The sequence below is a fragment of the Carassius auratus genome, chromosome 27 (genome assembly GCF_003368295.1).
Source record: "Carassius auratus strain Wakin chromosome 27, ASM336829v1, whole genome shotgun sequence".
Lineage (NCBI taxonomy): Eukaryota > Metazoa > Chordata > Actinopteri > Cypriniformes > Cyprinidae > Carassius > Carassius auratus.
This window is the reverse complement of record NC_039269.1, coordinates 3125692-3147750: the sequence shown is the minus strand read 5'-3', so window position 1 is coordinate 3147750 and position 22059 is coordinate 3125692. Positions and strand designations below refer to the sequence as shown.

Sequence of the window (22059 nt, the reverse complement as noted above, 5' to 3'; positions counted from 1 at the left end):
TGTGTGTGTGTGTGTGTGTGTGTGTGTGTGTGTGACTGTGAGATCTAACCTTGCTTATATAAAAGTCCATGAAGCCCTTGATAAATCCGGTGTGCTGCAGTGCATTGGTGATGCTGATAACAGAGGTGAAGGAAAACACAGCAAACACTGAAACACACACAGATAGGAAACATCAGCACATCACTCACTCTGCTCTCGTTCATCTCTCTCTCTCTCTCTCAAACTCAAACAGCCTCTTCTCCTCTCCTTCTCTTAGTCTCTGTCTGGCTTTCACTTTCTTTTCCTCGCCAGCTATTGATTTCTCTCCCAAACAGAGAGTTAATGATGGCTCACAGTTGTCCAGGTGAAGGTGGATTTCGATCACGCGGCCCTCAGACCAGAGGTTCCTCGTTCCCAAGTGGAAAAGTGACCTCTCTTTTAGATTCAAGCATGCATTAGTGCTGGCAGCTGGACAGAAAGAGGCTGGAGAAACTTTAGAGGAGCTGAGATCACATATGATTTAACGGCCATCCACCGACTCAACAGCGACGCGGCCAACATCAAAATGCATTGCTCCAGAAAACATCTCAAAAAGCTCTGAATTGCTGACTTTGGTATCTTGACAAATCTGAGCATGTTTTGAGATGCTGTTGAGATTAAGATATTGAGATCCTATTTGTGATTTTTCTTTCATTTAGGGTATTTTAGGGTATTTTTGCATTGCGTCTTCATCTGTCAGTATGGGTCTTACCGTAGAAGAGAGGGTCGGTGGATTTTTGACTCTTGACGCTGAGGTTTGCCAGGAGAAATATCGTTGTAAGAACCGTTATCCCTATTGCCAGTATAACCTGAGGACTGAACGAGAACACACGTCATTTAAAACATCAGTTTGACGACTTCTCATTATTGTAAAATGTAGTTTAAATTAAATTAAATATATAGTATTCTATATGAAATATTCTGCAATTTTCCAGTAAAAAACCAGTATAAACTATTTAACATAATATATATTAAAATATTTAATAAATATGTATATAATATATAAATATATTTGCATGCTTTATAAATAATTTACCATTTAAATATTGCATCTTTTTCTGCATTAATGAAGAATAAAGCTGTGTAAATGAGATTATCACAGCCTTGTTTTTATCTCACATGATCAAAGATAACATTTAATTTAATTAAACATTATCCAGGTCATATTTCACACCCAAAACAAGCTGAAAAATGTAAGTTACCATCTGCATAAAGAAAATTGAGCCTTTTTTAGGACTGTATGTTAGTCTCGTTATTGCCAATGTTGACTGTAATATAATCAAGATTACACTAATATTAGTTTTAAATAAAATCAGCATGAATTAAAAATATAACAACTTTAATATTATCTGTTTAATAAATGTAAATATTTTATATTTGCACGATGAGTAAATCATTTCAAAATTAAATATGATATTTTTCTGCATTATTTAAGAATAAAGCTGTAGTCCAAGTGTCTAAATGAGACACATTTCTTAAAAAAGTTATCATTTGCATGATACAAATAAAGTCATTTTTTTAAAGAATTTAATTATCATAATCATCAGTTCATTTTCATTTAATATTATGACTTTAATACAATCACTTTTACTGAATAACAGTAAAAATCTAACAATACAGTTTTAAAATTCAAATCAGCATAACAATTAAAAAAGAATATATATTTTTATATATTATATATGTTTAAATAAATAGAATATATTTACTTTTTTAATATAAAATATTTGCATGATTTGTAAATATATACCAAAAAAAATTATGCCTTTTTCATTATGATGATAAGATTTATGAGGGTGAAACTGTACTGAATTTTACGAAATCATTACACAACATGATAAATCTGACTGACGAAATCTTCTCTAATGAAATCTATGAAGCAATGTCAGCTCATGATCAGAATGATGAAATAAATCAAGAAGAGGATGGTTGCCCTCTCTTGGCCAAATCAGGTGAGTAAAACCTCAAGAAAGAGTCACACTTCTAAACAGAAGATCTTGGAAAACGAAACCGATTTTGCATTGCTTTATGTCAATGCAATGTTCTTTAAACATACAGTATTGTAAAATAATGACATAAGAGACAAACTTACTCTTGTAGGAAGGACACTTGGTTGATTGTGTAGAGAATAAAAGGTGCTGTCAGAGACAGAATAAAAACACTGATCTCTGGAGGAAAATCCATTTGAGAAATCAGGAATCCACAAATATGAAATCAGCTGAGCTCTACTCTAGCAAAAATACAGTAGCAATATATATATATATATATACAAAAAAAACAATAAATAGCTATGAAAGAGCCATTCAGTTCAGTATCTGAGTGTCTGTGTGTCGTGTCGTTCACTCAGCACTGATGATGATGATGATGATGATGATGATGGAGTCAACATGAAAGCAGGGCAGACCTCTCAAAGTCCACGGACTCTGAACTATTTCCGCCCATTAGTTAAAAAAAAAAAAGTCTCGTCAATAAACCTCCATGAGCTGATCACACACACACACTTCTGACTTTACACACATGTATCACGCCAGATGTCACAGTTGTGTCACAGTTTACCACAGTTACAGTGTTTGGTTACAATATGATAAATTGGTATTAGCCATGACTATCATCAGAAAATGTTAAATAAAGAAAAATGGAATAAAAAATTCATTAAAACATAATCATGACAGCTGTTTAAGGTTCAATATTAATTATTATGATTTTACAGTCCACTTTTCCACAAATATAAAGTATTATATTATTATTTAAATAATAAGCCTATTGTAATTGTATTATTATTAGTATTTAATCATATAAATTAAAATTTAATTAATTAAATATATATATATATACAAATACACACACACACACACACACACACACACACACACACACACACACACACACACACACACACACACACACACACACACACACACACAACACACACACACACACACACACACACACACACACACACACACACACACACACACACACACACACACACACACACACACACACACATATACACATAGCTCTTTGTTTGGACCATCTATTATTAGTTATATTTGTGAAAAATATTTAAGGATCTAATATATGCATATATTACAAATCTCTATTTCTAAACGGGGGAAATAGCAAATCAAATTAGTTAATGTTTTTTTATGCACTTATCTTTAAAATAAATCTGCGTGCTTTCCGTTCTCTCTCCGCGGTGACGTCAGCGGAAGCGTCCGCCGTCTTTCAGATCAAGATGGCGACGTCGACCAGGAAGTAAGTGAACAACCGTACAGGGGCATAAAAATATGGATTAACCCCTTCAAATCGCGTTTACCGATCAAGAAGAACTCCGATTGAGCGGTCGTTAGTGCTCGTGGAAGGGTTTCTCGGACAGGCGGGTTTAATTAACGCGCGGTGAGTGAGTTTTCTCTCAGGTTAGCATGTTAGCACGAAATCAAAACAATAGCCCTCCATTGAGTCAGTCAGAAAAACACGCCAAACAGTTGATTTTATTCGTTAATAAATTATGGATATTAATATATAATAATCAATATGAGCTGGTAATCATATCAGAATGATGTTTTGAGGGGTCAGTGCTGTCTGGGTAATAGTTTTCCAGGTTGACAAACGCTCAGACAGATTATTATTTTTTTATCATAGTCTGTTTTATAGTTAGCTTTAGTTTGATATTATCTTCTTTTGAAGGTTGAATTAGTGTTTTATAGAGCTTCAGAATAAAACAGACACACACTATAGTTTAAATTCCATCTAACTGCCTCATAGACAAGGCCTGTATCATATATTTCATATATTATAAATAATCCCATTAGTCCTGTCTTTATCTAATTCTGTTTGTTAGATGAAATAAAACCACTTTATTTCATATATAATACCACAATAAGTGCAGAGCTGTTTTTATAGACAGATCATCTGTCAAGATAACAATGCATTAATGGAAACAAGACTCTTCATCTGAATTATAAACGTGTAACAGAGAGGTTATTTCCCATGATTTCTCTCTCTCTCAGAGATGGCTGGAGAATGACCGGGATTTGACAAGTGACCATGTTTCTGCTCGGAGACTGATGCCCATTCTTGCCGCGTCTGTTGTGATGGAAACGGAGGACTATCTGCACCCCGAGGGCCCTCAGCTGGGGAGCCCGGAGGTTCAGCGCACCCAGTCCTCCTCTCACAAGTTCCATGGAGGTACATACTGAGCCTTAACATGTTCCTCTTAATGAGTGAGTAGAATAAAGTCATATGGGGAGGAAAAATAAAATTAAATATATTATTTTTATTTTTTTTATATATATATTTTTTTTTCATGTGATTTAACTATAGTAATCTTTGATAATAATTGTACTTTCAAAAAAAATAGTGTGGAAAAAGTGTGATTTTTATTTTTTGTTTTTGTAGTAATGCAATATTTGGAAAAACAATTGCTTGATTGTCATAAAAAATACCATTGTATATTTTGTTTAATTTCTTGTGAAATATAACTTTTTTTTAACAGTTTCTGTAATCCACCTACTAGGAATCACAAATGCTCAGTAGCAAACTTTGTACAATTCTTAAAAAATGTAAGAATTTTTTTTTTCATGAGCTTTAATTTTGCATAATAATTTAAAAAAATCATAAAAAATAAATAAATGATTGTTCATAAAAATAAGATTTTAGTTTTTCTTATTTTTTTATTATTCGTATTTTTTTTTTTCAATTAAACAAAAAAAATGGAACCCAATGAACCAAATAATGTGATTTTTTTTTTTTTTTTACGTAATGCAATTTGGGGGGGGGGTTGCTAGATTGTGATGAAAATATAATTGTATATTTTGTTTAATTTTGCTGTTTGAGTTTAATTTCTTGTGAAATATAATTTTTTGGACAGTTTCTGTAATGACAAATGCTCAGTACAAAATTAGTTAAAATTGCAACTAAAAAAAAATCCATCATACTAAGTTTTGCTGAATAATTTAATAGAAAAAATTAATGGTTAATAAAATAATAAAAATTATTAAATTACAAACTGGAACCCAATGCAAACTTGAAACTAGACATGAAAAACTCGCCCAAACATTTCTGAATCCAGGTCAGGCTCAGGTTTGATAGCAAATTTTTTTGTGTGTGTGTGATTCTGCTCTGTTATACTCTTGATAATAACAGATTGTCTTAATCTGATTAAATCTGCAGTTTTGAACGGTCATCTTCATCATTATAGCTCTAGTTGGTCTTGAACCTTGTCCAAAATGGGACGGATCTGGAGTGCTTTGGTAGCCAATGGTAATCCTCTATCTAGAAACAGTAGCCTCACGTCACCTGGTTTATGGTGGTTTAACTGTTGGTCTTCACTCTGTACATGCACGGTTCGTGTCGGGTCTCACCGGCTCAAGATGAGTCACTAGCACTGCCAGTAAATATTTGGGTTGATGGGTAATATCTCTGCCTGAACAGTGTTTCCAAAGGGCCTCTTCCTGTGTCAAACGTGCTGTTTGTTTCCTGTTTCCCCAGAGTCAGCTGTATCCGTCAAGCTCATGGACGTACCCTCAGCAAACTCCCTACAGCCAGCACTATCCTATGCAATCTGGGAGGTGAGTCACGCACACAGTGTCTTTTCCAAAATCGAAAAGCATGCATCATACATAAAATAAATTGTGCATCATTTACAGCAATAAAAATGTACTGACAATGGTTTATTCCTCGCTGACTGCATGCAAAATGAACATCCTGACTTAGTCACTGGAAGATCCAGTTGTGATGATTTTATTAAACGTTACAAGATACAAAATAACAGGGATTAATAGTTCACAATATTATGCATTTTAGAAAATTTAGTTGAATTTTTGTATTCTTTAATGCATGCAATTCAGTTATAATATTGTGGTTCATGCTGACATATTAAACATGTGACATCTATGCACTTTATCATGAGTTAGTTGATTATACTTATCCTTTATGTGGTAAAAAATACAAAGCTGATTAATCTTCAACATATATCAGTGATCTGATTTGAAATAATGTAGAACTGAAATGGTTTTTAAGTTACGATTTGGTACATTTTCACTACAGAAGGGGGGGAAAACGATACATTAAATATTATTTTTTGTATTAAACAGTGGTCTTTAAATAAATTCAATATAAACATAGTTTTCTTGGGAAAAAACATCTATAACAGCTAGTGCTGTAACCATATAGGAAGCCCTTTTACTTGCACATTATTTTAATATTACGTTCCAATTAATAACGAAGTATAAAATTCAATTGCTATTAATTCTTAGATATAATAATCAAGACAAAACGGCGTTTATTGTTTGAATTTCCTGATAAAATAGCTAAAAGATGAAAATTAGTTTCTTAATCAAAAGTAACAAAGCTTATTGCGATTATCGGACCGAAGGTTTGTTTGCTTTATTAGACAACTATAAAATAAACGTCTATATACATAATCAAAAAGATGTCATAACATATATAAACCTTGGAGGTTTAAATGAAGTTCCAGACCTTTTCAGTATGAGTTCTTGTATTGTGACACCCCTAAACTTGATCAGTATTTGAAGGTGTGGTTTTTCCTGAGTGCTCTCCTCTGATTTATCAGGCAGCTCCAGCCAAACCCGTCCTCCGTGTCTCTGGACCTGCCTGACATAGACTTTCATGACCTCGTGCAGAACGGAGATTTCTCCCAGGTAAGAGCACATCCCGTCTCTTTTCAGTTTTGCTGTAGTTTTGGTCGAGGTTGAACTCACCAGAACCATTAGCTGAGTTTCCATCCAAAGTTGCGAATTTAACTTCTGCATAAAACATTTACGAACATGCCCTGTTTCCATTGAACGTGTCAAAGAGAGCTAAATCATCACTTCCTGCTAAACTGCCACTAAATATAATAATTTTCATATATGATAAATGTCTTGCGCCTCAGAGGAAGCACACTAACTTAAACTAAATGTGAATCTTTGCAACTTTGCTTTGTTTTTTTGTTTAAGGTAACTATGATAACTCTAATTAGAAATGGTTAGTGTTGCATGCTGTGCACAGTTTCACAATCTTATTAGGAATAGTATGGTTTAAAGTATTCACTGCAGTGTATTCTCCGTTCTCCTATCACTGTGATTCATGGAAAGTGATTTTATATGAAGGAAAGAGTTTATGCTCTCTGTGCATGAGAACATGGAAACTATTCAGCTAAAAGTTTCCAGCTTTATCTTTGATTGTTCAGTCATCTTTGTGCAGATCTTATCCACATTACTAGCACTGAACTCAAATGTTTGCAAATGGAAATATCAGTTATATGCTGCTTATATTGCTGTTCAGGCACACATTCACTATTTGAATGCTATCAGAAGCCACATATAGCTGTAAACACTTCTTAAAGCAGATGTGGTAAAATTAGTCTGTGAATATGAACACACAAGCATCATTTCCTGACCGAAGACCACCACACCCGAGAGCCAAAACCACGCTGGATTGAGTCTGTGTGACCCGTTGGAAGGGTATTTTGTCAGAGCCTCACAGGAAGGTGCAGTGCTGAAGTGCATCAGATAAGCCAATGCTCCTCTCAGATGAAAGTGTTTCTAGCACTCACTCCCTCCATCACGCTCACTCACACTCACTCACTCCATCACACTCACTCACTCCATCACACTCACTCACTCCATCACACTCACTCACTCCATCACACTCACTCACTCCATCACACTCATTCACTCCATCACACTCACTCACTCCATCACACTCACATCACTCATCACACTCACCTCACTCACACTCACTCACTCACTCCATCACACTCACTCACTCACTCACTCCATCACACTCACATTCACTCACTTCCATCACACTCACTCACTCACTCCATCACACTCACTCACTCCATCACACTCCCTCACTCCATCACACTCACTCATCACACTCACTCACTTCACACTCACTCACTCACTCCATCACACTCACTCACTCACTCACTCCATCACACTCACATTCACTCACTCCATCACACTCACTCACTCACTCCATCACACTCACTCACTCACTCACTCACTCATCACACTCACTCGCACGCACTCACTCACTCACTCACTCATCACACTTCACTCGCACGCACTCACTCACTCACTCATCACATTCACTCACTCGCACGCACTCACTTACTCACTCATCACGCTCACTCACTCACTCCATCACACTCACTCACTCACTCATCAAACTCACTCACTCACTCACTCATCACACTCACTCACTCACTCCATCCAACTCACTCACTCATCACACTCACTCACTCATCACACTCACTCACTCACTCGCATGCACTCACTCACTCGCATGCACTCACTCACTCATCACGCTCACCTCACTCATCACGCTCACATCACTCACTCCATCACACTCACTCCCTCACTCCATCACACATCACTCCCTCACTCCATCCACCTCACTCCATCACACTCACTCACTCACTCCATCACACTCACTACTCCAACACTCATCCCATCTACACTCCCCTCACCATACTCACTCCTCACTCCATCACACTCACTCCCTCACTCATCACACTCACTCCCTCACTCCATCAACTCACTCCATCAACTCACTCCTCACTCCATCACACTCCTCACTCACTCCAATCACACTCACTCACTCACTCCCATCACTCTCACTCACTCATCACTCTCACTCCTCATCCATCACACTCACTCCCTCACTCCTCACACTCACTCCATCACACTCACTCACTCACTCCATCACACTCACTCACCTCACTCCATCACACTCACTCCCATCAACTCACTCACTCCCTCACTCCATCACACTCACTCCCTCACTCCATCACACTCACTCCATCACACTCACTCCATCACACTCACTCCATCACACTCACTCCATCACACTCACTCACTCCCTCACTCCATCACACTCCCTCACTCCATCACACTCACTGACTCACTCACTCCATCACACTCACTGACTCACTCACTCCATCACACTCACTCACTCACTCCATCACACTCACTCACTCACTCCATCACACTCACTCACTCACTCCATCACACTCACTCCATCACACTCACTCACTCACTCCATCACACTCACTCACTCACTCCATCACACTCACTCACTCCATCACACTCACTCACTCACTCCATCACACTCACTCCATCACACTCACTCCCTCACTCCATCACACTCACTCCATCACACTCACTCACTCACTCACTCACTCACTCCATCACACTCACTCACTCACTCACTCACTCCATCACACTCACTCACTCACTCCATCACACTCACTCACTCACTCAAACTCACTCCATCACACTCACTTCACATCCCATCACACTCACTCACTCCATCACACTCACTCACTCCATCACACTCACTCACTCCATCACACTCACTCACTCACTCAACTCACTCACTCACTCACTCACTCCATCACAACTCACTCACTCACTCACTCACTCCATCACACTCACTCACTCACTCACTCACTCCATCCCACTCATCACTCACTCACTCACTCCATCACACTCACTCACTCACTCACTCCATCACACTCACTCACTCACTCACTCCATCACACTCACTCACTCACTCCATCACACTCACTCACTCCATCACACTCACTCACTCCCCTCACTCTCACTCATCACTCACTCCCATCACACTCACTCGACTCCCTCACTCCATCACATTCACTCACTCACTCCATCACACTCACTCACTCACTCACTCCATCACAATCACTCACTCACTCCATCACACTCACTGACTCACTCACTCCATCACAATCACTCACTCACTCAGATGCCAGCGCTGTAGTCTGGTGCTGAAGATACAGTTTGAGTTCTTCATCTGAGATCTGAGATCTATTTTTTTCTTTCACTTTACTTTCACTTTCTTTTTTCTTTCTCTTTCTTTCTACATTTTCTTCTTTATATATTTCTTTGTCTTTTTCTCTTTCTTTTTTTCTTTCTCTTCAATTTTTTTCTCTTCATTTTCCTACTTTCTCTTTATCCTCTCTCTTTTCTATATTTTTTGTCTCTTTCTCTTTTTCTTTCTACTTTCTTTTCTTCTTTCTTTCTTTTCTCTTTCTTTTTCTCATTTACTTTCTCTTTCTCTCTCTCTCTTTTTCTTTCTCTTCTATTTTTTTCTTTCATTTTCCTACTTTCTCTTTCTCTCTCTCTCTCTTTCTATATTTTTTTCTCTCTTCTTTCTTTCACTCTCACTCCATCACACTCACTCCATCACACTCACTCACTCCTCACTCCATCACACTCACTGACTCACTCACTCCATCACACTCACTGACTCACTCACTCCATCACACTCACTCACTCACTCCATCACACTCACTCACTCACTCCATCACACTCACTCCTCACTCCATCACACTCACTCCCTCACTCCATCACACTCACTCCCTCACTCCATCACACTCACTCACTCACTCCATCACACTCACTCACTCACTCCATCACACTCACTCCATCACACTCACTCCCTCACTCCATCACACTCACTCCCTCACTCCATCACACTCACTCCCTCACTCCATCACACTCACTCACTCACTCCATCACACTCACTCACTCACTCAGCTCACTCCATCACACTCACTCAACTCACTCACTCACTCCATCACACTCACTCACTCACTCACTCACTCACTCCATCACACTCACTCACTCACTCACTCCATCACACTCACTCCACTCACTCACTCACCTCACTCCATCACACTCACTCACTCCATCACTCACTCACTCACTCCCCATTCACACTCACTCACTCATCACTTCACTCACTCCATCACACTCACTCACTCACTCACTCACTCACTCACTCACTCATCACACTCACTCACTCACTCACTCACTCCATCACAACTCACTCACTCACTCACTCACTCCATCACACTCACTCACTCACTCACTCCATCACACTCACTCACTCACTCACTCCATCACACTCACTCACTCACTCCATCACACTCACTCACTCCAACTCACTCACTCCATCACACTCACTCACTCCATCACACTCACTCACTCCCTCACTCCATCACACTCACTCACTCACTCACTCCATCACACTCACTCACTCCATCACACTCACTCACTCCCTCACTCCATCACACTCACTCACTCACTCACTCCATCACACTCACTCACTCCCTCACTCCATCACACACACTCACTCACTCACTACATCACACTCACTCACTCACTCACTCCATCACAATCACTCACTCACTCCATCACACTCACTGACTCACTCACTCCATCACAATCACTCACTCACTCAGATGCCAGCGCTGTAGTCTGGTGCTGAAGATACAGTTTGAGTTCTTCATCTGAGATCTGAGATTCTATTTTTTTCTTTCACTTTACTTTCACTTTCTTTTTTCTTTCTCTTTCTTTCTACATTTTCTTCTTTATATATTTCTTTGTCTTTTCTCTTTCTTTTTTTCTTTCTCTTCAATTTTTTTCTCTTTCATTTTCCTACTTTCTCTTTATCTCTCTCTCTTTTCTATATTTTTTGTCTCTTTCTCTTTTTCTTTCTACTTTCTTTTTCTTCTTTCTTTCTTTTCTCTTTCTTTTTCTCATTTTACTTTCTCTTTCTCTCTCTTTTCTTTCTCTTCTATTTTTTTCTTTCATTTTCCTACTTTCTCTTTCTCTCTCTCTCTTTTCTATATTTTTTCTCTCTTCTTTCTTTCTCTTTCTCTTTCTTCTTTTTCTTTTTTCTTTATTTTGTCTTTTATCTCTTTTTTTTCTTTTCTCTCTTTTTCTTTTTCTCTCTTTCTTTCTCTCTTCCTCTTTTTCTCTTCTTCTTTTTATTCCTTTCTGTCTGTCTTTTTCTTCCTTTTTCTATATTTATCTCTCTCTTTCTTATTTCTTTTTTCTTTCTTTTATTCTCCTTACACATCATTCGTAACTGCAAAGGGTCTACTTTTATTTGTGTGCCCTCACAATATCATCCACAATATTCACTCAGTGAAAACATGCCTCGCAGACATGATAAATATATCTATAGAAAGATTTAAATGACTACTTAACAAAATAAATCAAATCGAAAACAAAAACTCTTTCATTATAATCATAATCCATAAAGATTTCTCTCTTGCGTCTGAGGAAATGGCGAGACAGGCAACCTCATCCTTGTGACCCAGACTCAGTTTATTAGTAAATAATTCAAATATCTCCTTACTATTGTAGCCTCGTGTTGTTTCCACCAGCGCATCAATTTTGTTTCATCACTAATTAATGGATATCTAAATTATAAAGATGTCTAAATTGGTTGCACTCTGGAGCCCTGTATGAGGTGATTTGCAGCTTCTCTTCTAGTGCAGAAAGTCTTGAGCTGTTATGATGTGATTTAGACATGATATAAGTGACTGAAGTGGTAATTCTGATCAGATTATTTGTGGTTATTTTCAGGATCTGCCGTGCATAGATGACCTGTCCAACCAGTCACTGTTCTCCTCTCCGTCTGATTCTCTGTCCGAGTATCCTGACCCTTCAGGATTTGCGGTCAATGGCCTAGCACAGTTATCCACCGAAGGCCCCGCGGCACCCATGTACTGGGATACACCCGGACACAGTCAGAGACCGGTATTCATGCACTGTCCTTCTCTCAGATGTTCACCATTTTCAATGGTCACACAGATGCGTGCATGCACGTTTTTAAATCTATTATGCTTAATAAACCAACAAAGCTTGTGGTCATGTAAACACATTAAACCATTTTCCTGTATCGGCGTAAACAAATTCTAAAATGGCAAGATATCATTGCTAAAAAGTTCTTTTTTTAACCTTCAGGTCAGTTTGGTTCTTCTTTTTCTGTGAAAATGCCTTCTTTAAAGGTGCATTAATGTCTTTAATCATGAAACATGGACATGTGGCTTTGCTTGCTCTTCGTTTCTGCTGATATTTTGAAATATTAAGGTGTTTTTAATGCTTTATTTAACATCCCAACTCACAAAAACAAATGGAGTACTTAGAATGGGATACACAAAATATTAAATTTGAATGCCACTATTAGAGAAACACCTATAAATGCAGATTTCTGGCATTGCACAGTTATTGGGTTAGATGTAAATTGATGAATTGGGTTATTTTAATGAGTTTATGTTTAGTATTCATCAGTGTATTGGTGTGTTTTTTGTAAACGGATCAATGTTCAGTGCTCTGGTTTAATGCAGAGCCCTGAGCAAAACTTAAAAAAAAAAAATATTTCAAGTTTAATAAGTTATTTATGTGATTTTTTGTTTTTTTGTTTTTTGCATTCATACAGATTTCTGTATTTTCCAACCTGACTCTGTTTAATTGCAAAAATCAGAGATTAAAAAATAAAGTTTTCTGCCTAAATAACTTAATTTAAAAGCAAAGAAATGCATCCATTAAATATTAGTTATTTTTATCGTAAATTATTATTAAATAGGGCTGTCCTCGACTAATAGTCGGTCATTTTAAGTATTAGTTGATATTAGATGACTATTAGTCTATATTTCTATTTCTCTTGTGTAATTCCACATGAGTGTTCAGCATCTCTGTATCTGTGTTCTTCAGCAGAACCTGAGCGCGTTTTCTGGTAGGTTGGATGATCTTAGCGCTCTCCTGTCTGCATCAGTTGCAGGATTTAAGGTAGATGCTCTCCTTTTCTCTAAAATACTCTGTCCTCTCTTTCACCACATTTCATCATCTTTTGTTTCCTGCGCCTCCATTCCTTCATTTCCACAGACTGCTGCTCCTCCGCCGCTGGAGGAAGAGGAGGAGGCAGACGAGGAAGAGACGGAGGAGTTGGGGCACGCAGACACATACGCCGAATACAAACCATCCAAATGTAAATAGACGGGTCTGAATACTTAGGACCATGTGATATTTCAGTTTTTCTTTTTTAATAAACGCGTTTCTGTCAATATGGGGTGCTCTGTGTACATCAATGAGAAAAAAAATGACCTTAAATGATTTTAGCAAATGACTGCAATATAACAGAGTGAAAAAATTTCCGTACCCACTGTATGTCAAACAATTGCTAATGATCTACTGTTAATGGGTAATGACAATGTTTACTTTATAGTCTTATAGTGTGATATCTTGTAGATGCTTAAAAGAGTCCATATTTTATGTTTTTGAATGACAGCTGGAAGTAGCAACACATGCATTTCAAAATAAGAGTCCCTGTGTATTTTGGACTTGTTTAGAACTAATAGTCAAACATTATGAATGAAATCTTATGTAAGTATTCCTTATTTAATGTGTGCCCCATACTGTCTAAATAAGTAAAATTATATATAATTTATTTTGAGGTTGTGTGGGTTTGTACTGTAAGGACAATGATTTTATTTTACTTTTTATTTGGCTCACCATATAGTAAGAAAAAAGGGGGGAAAACATGAAGCACATCTTATTTTTATTTTTTTTGAGTTGTTTAATAAATGTAGAAATGATAAGTTAATTAAATGTAAAAAAATATATACATTGTCATATAATGCCCTCAAATTTGGTTTTCAGCCTTTCATAGTAAAAAGTTTGTGCACCTGACATATTGTATTACTTGTATTTACGCAGGTCTTAAAAAAAAAACAAAAAAAACAAACATTTAAACTGAATAAAAATCATGCTGCCCATACAGCTTTAACTCAATACCATTTCATAGTTTGTGTTGCTACCGTGGCAAATAATTGCTGTGTTCACATGTGTGCAGCTACTATAGGAAACTCTCATCCTGATTTCGTGGTGGAGACCAACACACTGTCCAGCGTTCCTCCTCCTGACATCACCTACACACTGTCCATTCCCGACAGCACCATTAGCTCCAGCCGGCTGTCTGCCCTGCAGCTGGAGGCCATCATCTACGCCTGCCAGGTACTCATGCGCTCTCTCTCTCTCTGCTCTTCTCTTTACAGTCACAGAGCTTAGTGTCAATGCACAAAAAAATTAAAAAAGGTCATACGTTTTGAATATTTGAATATTTATTGCCCAGCCCTAATACATTATAGTCGTGATATTTGACTAAATATATAAATATATATATATTCTTTTTTTTTTTTTTGAATGTATGACCGATTCTTGATTTTATTTAATTTTTTACGATTTTTAACTATTTAACTTGAAAATGTAGCTATAACATGATTCGTGTAACTTTATTAAACCTCTTGTTAAAGAAAATTCTATTAAGTAAATGTTAAATATCTTTGGGGAAAAGATGGATGAACTACAACTACATCTAGCACAAACCTGTCATATACATATTGTGTTTAGAAATACTAAAATAAAATTTCAAAAGTCAAGGTTTTTCAAATTTAAAATGACTGAAGGAATAACACCAGTAGACTATTATTATTAGACTATTATTAACTGTAAATGTTCAGTAAAAACCGCTGCTTTCAGCCTGTCACGATGATATTTTCTATGTAAACACAGACGGTTTAGGCTGTTGCGCTCACGTCTTTTGCACTGTCGCATACATTAAACAACAGCACTCAAGTTCAATCCCATTATCTTGTATGTTTTTCCTTTTTAGCTTTTTTTGGTCAACTCAAAAGCGTAATATGTGTGATATGACAGAGACGCTGACTCGTCATTTCCACAGTAGTGGACTTGCAAGTTTCGTTCACAGAGACCTCGGACGGCAGAAAGTGCATCCTATTTACCTTCTTTATTTTACAAAAGCACAATGTTTCGTTGTTATTGTGAGTGCTTGTGCTTGTGTTCTTCAGCAACACGAGGTGATTCTTCAGAACGGTCAGAGGGCAGGGTTTCTGATCGGAGACGGAGCCGGAGTCGGGAAGGGCCGCACTGTGGCCGGAATCATATTGGAGAATTTCTTAAAGGGACGGAAGAGAGCGCTGTGGTAAACTCCTATGCATCTCTTAACACTCACGTTCAGTCAAACACAGTTGAATGGTCATCTAATAAAGGATCTTTTTCTGGGAATCTAATCTGTTTTAGGTTCAGTGTGTCAAATGACCTGAAGTACGATGCTGAGAGAGATCTCAAAGACATAGACGCTCCCAACATCCCTGTGTTTGCTTTAAATAAGGTTTGAGAACTGACTTGTCATTGCTTTATATATTTTATTATATATTATATATATTGCACATATTAGATCTGGGTTTTCCAAACATGATGGCTTTGTGAGTTGATGAAAAACAAATAATTAATTCAATATTTACTATGTAAAATTTATATATATATATATATATATATATATATATATAACTTTTTTTTTTTTTTTTTTTTTTTTTTTTAGTATTTATTTATTTTTTATATTAACAATTATTTTTGTTGTTTTAAAAATTTTATTTTATTAGGATTAAAATACTGGAGAATATTTTAAAAAAAAATTATTAGTTTACCTGCATTTTAAGTGACAATTCATTTTAATTGTATAAATATAATTATAGTTGTTATTATGTATAATGTAACGAATTCTTTTTTTTTTTTTGTTGAAAAAATTCAGTTTTCATTTTAATTTACTTTTAGCAATTTTATGTGCTTTTGTTATTTAGCAATTTGTATTTCTTAAATGTTTTAATTTAGTTTTAGCAATTTTATGTGCTGCTTTATGTATTTCTTAAATATTTCTAGTTTTTATTTCAGTTGTAGTTTTGTCATTTTAATACTTTATTTTACTTTATTTGTCATATGTTAGTATTTGTATTTTTGATCTATATTTCAGTTAACAAAACTCATTTGTAATAGTGTTAGTTGTGGTTTCAATTAACAACACTGCCTTGAACCTACACAAATATTGTTATGTTTTTTAAATATTAACTTAAAATCTCTGATGGGCTTCAGCTGACAGAAATGTTCGTGATGTTTGTAACATCTTGTTTTGCTCTCTTGGTTCAAGTTAATAATTTCTTGTTGGGTCATTAACTGTCTATGTGTGCTTCTCCTCTTCCATGCAGATTAAATACGGCGATACGGCTACCTCAGAAGGCGTTTTATTCGCCACATACTCAGCTCTGATTGGAGAGAGCCAAGCCGGCGGTCAGCACCGCACCAGACTCAAACAGATCCTGGACTGGTGCAAACCCAACTTTGACGGAGTCGTATCCTTCCAGCGTTGCAGACTGTGCATGCATGCATCTTTTAGAAAGTAGTGACTTACTGGAAAGTATAAGGCTGCTTGTTGTTTTTGCTCCTGTACCTTTAAGACTCATGTAGAACACAATATGCAAATGATCTCGGTTATGATTGGCTAACCTAGAATCATAGTGCATGCTGTTAACTCTTAATATACATGAACAGAAGTAGTGTATCAGTGCTGTTGGCCCTTGACCTTTAACCTTAGATTGTGTTTGACGAGTGCCATAAGGCTAAAAATGCGACCTCTACTAAGATGGGTAAAGCAGTCCTGGACTTGCAGAGCAAACTTCCCCGGGCGAGAGTGGTGTACGCTAGTGCCACAGGTGGGTGTTTCTAATAGTTTTTAATAAATGTAATTTAATCTGTGATGCGCAGCTGTATTACTCCTCCAGTCTTCATTGTTACATGATCGTCAGAAATCAGAGTAATATACTGATTTTTTGATTATTATTAGTGTTGAAAACCTGTTATGCTGCCCAATATTTTTCTGGAAATGGTGAAACATTTTATTTTCAGGATTCTTTGGTAAATAGAACGTTTTTTTGAATTGAAGTCTTTTGTAACATTATTATAGATGCCTTTACAGTCACTTTTGATCAATTTAATACGTCCTTGCTGAATAAAATAGTTAATTTAGTAAATCTTAAAGCTTTTTATATTCCGCTTTTCTGTCACAGAAATAAATTACTTTGACATTATTTTAAAATATATTCAAATATATCAATTTTTTAAATTGTAACAATTTTGCATTATTGTAATTTTTTTTTAAGCAAATAAATTCAGCCTTGGTGTTTGTTTTATATTTTTTAAAATGTTTATTTTAATGAATCTTGTTGTAAGTTTTAGTATTACAAATGTCTATATAATTTTTTTTTGTAGTTTTAGGTATTTTAGTACATCAAGTTTTACTAAATGAAATGAAAAATGTTGCCTTGACGCCTAGCTGAAATAAAATAAATATTAATAAACATTGCATTTCATTTCAGTTGAATGTATTTATTTAAAATTAGAAATATAAATTTTTTATGTTTAGTTCTCTTTGATTTAGATGACTGGTTATTTTGCAAAGAAAACAATAGCCAAATCCCCTTAAAAATGGTTGGTTGTGGTTCCATGCATTCTGAGCTCTTCGTGGATGAATTATTCTCCATCTCCAGGTGCTTCTGAGCCAAAGAATATGATCTACATGAGCCGACTGGGGATCTGGGGGCAAGGAACGCCGTTCAAGACGTTTGAAGACTTCCTGCATGCTATTGAGAAGAGGTCAGAGGTCATGCTCCGGCTCACAACGGTCTGATGAAAATCCTCACTTCTCTCTTAAACCTTTCCTCGTGTTCCAGGGGTGTCGGAGCGATGGAGATTGTGGCTATGGATATGAAAGTGAGTGGCATGTACATCGCACGCCAGCTGAGCTTTTCCGGCGTGTCGTTCCGTATAGAAGAGATCACACTGGACCAAGAGTTCAAACTGGTCTACAACAAAGCCGCCAGACTGGTGAGAGACACGCTTGTGTTGTAGGATCACTTTGTCCCAAACAGTGTCTAAGCAGGGGTTAAAGTGTTTGTGTCTGTGTGCAGTGGGCCGAGGCTCTCGAGCTGTTCTCCAGAGCTGCTGATACACTGGGTCTGGCGTCCCGTAAGTCTCTGTGGGGTCAGTTCTGGGCGTCACACCAGAGGTTTTTTAAGTATCTGTGCATCGCCGCTAAAGTCCGTCGTCTGGTCGAACTCGCTCATACTGAATTGCAGTACGGCAAGGTGAGTCAGGGATCAGGAGTTCTGCTTTTGTTTGTTAAGAAGAGGTCTTAATGGGTTTTAGATATCCTTATCCTTACCCCATAAATATTAGTACTATTATAGCTGTACTATTTACAAAAAAAAAGTGTGTGTGTGTATATATATATATTTATATATTTATATATTATTTTGTGTGTGTACAGTACATATATCTTTTAAATATTAAATGTTATTACACACACACACACACACACACACACACACACACACATATATATATATATATATATTTTTTTTTATATATATATATATATATATATACATCAAATATAGATATATTCCCATTTTTTCTTATTTTATAAAAGATATTACATGTTATGGTGTTAATAACTTAAATATTACAATAGTGATATTTCTTATTTTACTACTTATTTTTTTTTACATTTAGTAGTAATAATTTATTATACAATAATAATAATTACTATTATTATAATTTTTTTATAGTCACTTAAATATTTAATAACAATTAATTTGATACTACATTATTATTATTTTTGCCATATTCTAGTCTTATTACGTAATCACAATTTCTGGCCAAACAAATAAACACAGCAAACCAATTTTGTACATGGGAGATGCAATTTTTATCAGGAACAGAGTATTTAAGAATGTATTATAGATTTTTTTCATATAGTATTAACCTTAAATGTTTTGCATAGTTTCTTGTTTATTGTATGTTTTGTTATTTATTCATTTTTCACCATCAAGCTAGCCTTGCTGCTGACATGGCATTAAAAAATATTTTTCCTTGTACAAATCAATCAAGCTCTTCCCAGTAATTACAGGTGACTGGAAGGTTAACTTCATTGTGGGAACCCTGTATTAAGTGTTTCACTAATAGTGCTGTATGTGGCTCCGCCCACTCTCCGTGTCATTCCAAACAGTGCATCGTGATTGGCCTGCAGTCCACCGGAGAGGCTCGTACTCGAGAGGTGCTGGACGAGAACGACGGACACCTGGACAGATTCGTCTCCGCTGCTGAGTGAGTGTCCTCACTTCTCTCTCCTTCAATCGGGAAAGACTGAAATCTCCCACAAATCCCCAGTAGACCAATCAGAATCAAGTATTCCAGAGAAGCTGATAATAATCAATATATAAAGGGTGAATAGCTGAAACTGTAGCTGAACTGGGTTTGTGTCCTGTAGGGGTGTTTTCCAGTCATTAGTTCAGAAACACTTCCCAACACAGAAACCCAAAAGAGAGAAAAGCGCCGCAAGCAAGAGGAAACGTGAGTCATATCTTCATCTGCATCAAACATTGGGTCTGTAGGTTTTAGTTATTGTTTTTAAAGCAGTTCTTTGCCATCTGAAGGAAAACCCAGAGGCCGGACTGCAAAATTTCCAAAGCACTGCATGGAAGTGGGCGAGGTTATTAAAATCAGCGACGACTCGGACTCCGACTCGGACGAGATTGACAGCGACTCTAACTCCTCGCCTGATTCACTACAGGACAGTGATGATGTGATTTTCGTCAACCACATCAATGGACCTGCTGGTAGGTTGACACAAATGCATGTGTTTTTCAGAAGATTGTGCTCATGCCGTCCTGTTCATTCAGGAAACACTCACACTTATTAGAGTCTAGATGTCGAAACCTGTTTAAGGTCTATTTCAGACTCGGCTGAAGTCATCCTGTGTGTGTGTTTTCAGCTAAACTAGAAGAACTCAAGCTGAGGCTGCTGGGTAAAATAGCAGAGCTGGGGAAAGAGCTGCCGCTCAACACTCTTGATGAGCTGATTGACAGGTTTGGAGGACCAGAGAAAGTGTCCGAGGTGAGTTAAACTATTGAAAATATTTTTTTTTTACTTAAATAAAGCAAAAAAAAATACAGTAAATAAATAATATTTATATATATGTATATACCGTATATAAAATGTAAATTCAAGCTGATTATATAATAATAAAAAAAGAATGAATCAATGAAATCTTGAAGTGTTGCATTGGAAACTACCTGGAATAAAATAAGTTGAGTTGAAGTTCTATAATGACTAAAGGTGCAAGAAGAAATAAATATCAGAAAATGAGACGTGTAATAAAAATGAAAAATGTGAAAAATGATATTAAAAATAAATATAATATTATGAAAATAAATGATGAAATAAATCAGACAACAGGACAGTTAACAGCGCAGAGCTCGTTCCAGAGAAAGGCACCGTTTCATCCGTTGTTTGGAATTGGTTTGCTTTTTTAGTGTCAGACACAGAACAAATAACGCCACATTGCAAAGTGTGTTTAAAAGCCGTTGCTACAAAAGGTAGCAGCATTTATTCCAGCATCTAAAAGAGTAGGGATGGGTACCAAAACCCGGTATTAAACTGGCCCCGGGGCTAAATTATGAAAAACCGTAGTATCAGTAAGATCTGACGCTCTCGGTTCTGCTTTCGGTACTGGAGGGAAAAAAATGTATGTACTATTTTTTTTTTGCTTAATAATGTTATCGTGCACATTTTATCTTACCAAACATTTCTAATTTGCGATATTATTAAGAAGTTTGTCTGTGAGATCTGCGACATCTCTCATGCGCGCCACGGAGGCTGTCTGTCAGTCACACACACACACAACAAGAACGAGCGCGCCGCACACACACGAATAACAGAACGAAAACTCACGCTTAATAATAAAGAGTGACGATGGCGGAGAGAGCAAAACGTTCCAAAGTGTGGTTATACTTCACTAGCGTTAGGGTGACCAGATGAGATTATTCAAAGATCAACAGTCTGTCATTAGTCTTTAGTGTGCCACAGAAAACAACAACATTAAAATCCTGAACTCAAATGTCAATGTAAAAAGAAAAAAACAATGACTGTTGTAACTGCGTCAATCAGACCTTTCTGTAATGCTAACGCTAATTTGTTTAAAGTTTTGTTTCCACTTTATGAATACCACTGTGACAAGTATGTATTTTTGTAATCGAGCTAATTTTGTCATTTTTGTAACATTTACTTAACCAAAAGTGTCAAAGAGGGACACACAATTTTATTTTTTATTTATATTTTAATTTATTTTGAAGGTGCATTGTGTCACTGTAAGTTATTAGAAAACTGATAAGCTACATTTTCACTGTTTACAGTGGCAGTGCCTGCTATCTCGTTTACAAGCATGTTTTGAGGCTTGTTTCCTGTTACACTTATGCACAAAGGGGAAATTTAGATTAAACTGCTCAAGTGAAAATCAGAACAA

At 36.6% G+C, this 22059-nt stretch overlaps 1 protein-coding gene across 1 annotated transcript in view; it reads left to right on the top strand.

Annotated features, from left to right (window-relative positions):
- Positions 1-3237: 3237 nt before the first annotated feature.
- LOC113045100 (protein strawberry notch homolog 2-like) overlaps positions 3238-22059 on the top strand; it is a 29927-nt gene continuing 11105 nt past the window's right edge. The window contains 20 exon segments of the mRNA XM_026205271.1: positions 3238-3414; positions 4029-4163; positions 4165-4206; positions 5509-5588; positions 6593-6680; positions 12429-12602; positions 13560-13634; positions 13731-13833; positions 14698-14858; positions 15713-15846; positions 15945-16035; positions 16907-17050; positions 17293-17410; positions 18245-18350; positions 18428-18581; positions 18665-18841; positions 19765-19862; positions 20026-20108; positions 20192-20374; positions 20530-20651. Of these exon segments, the coding sequence (XP_026061056.1) occupies positions 4086-4163; positions 4165-4206; positions 5509-5588; positions 6593-6680; positions 12429-12602; positions 13560-13634; positions 13731-13833; positions 14698-14858; positions 15713-15846; positions 15945-16035; positions 16907-17050; positions 17293-17410; positions 18245-18350; positions 18428-18581; positions 18665-18841; positions 19765-19862; positions 20026-20108; positions 20192-20374; positions 20530-20651 (2211 nt within the window). The 5' untranslated portion in view covers positions 3238-3414; positions 4029-4085.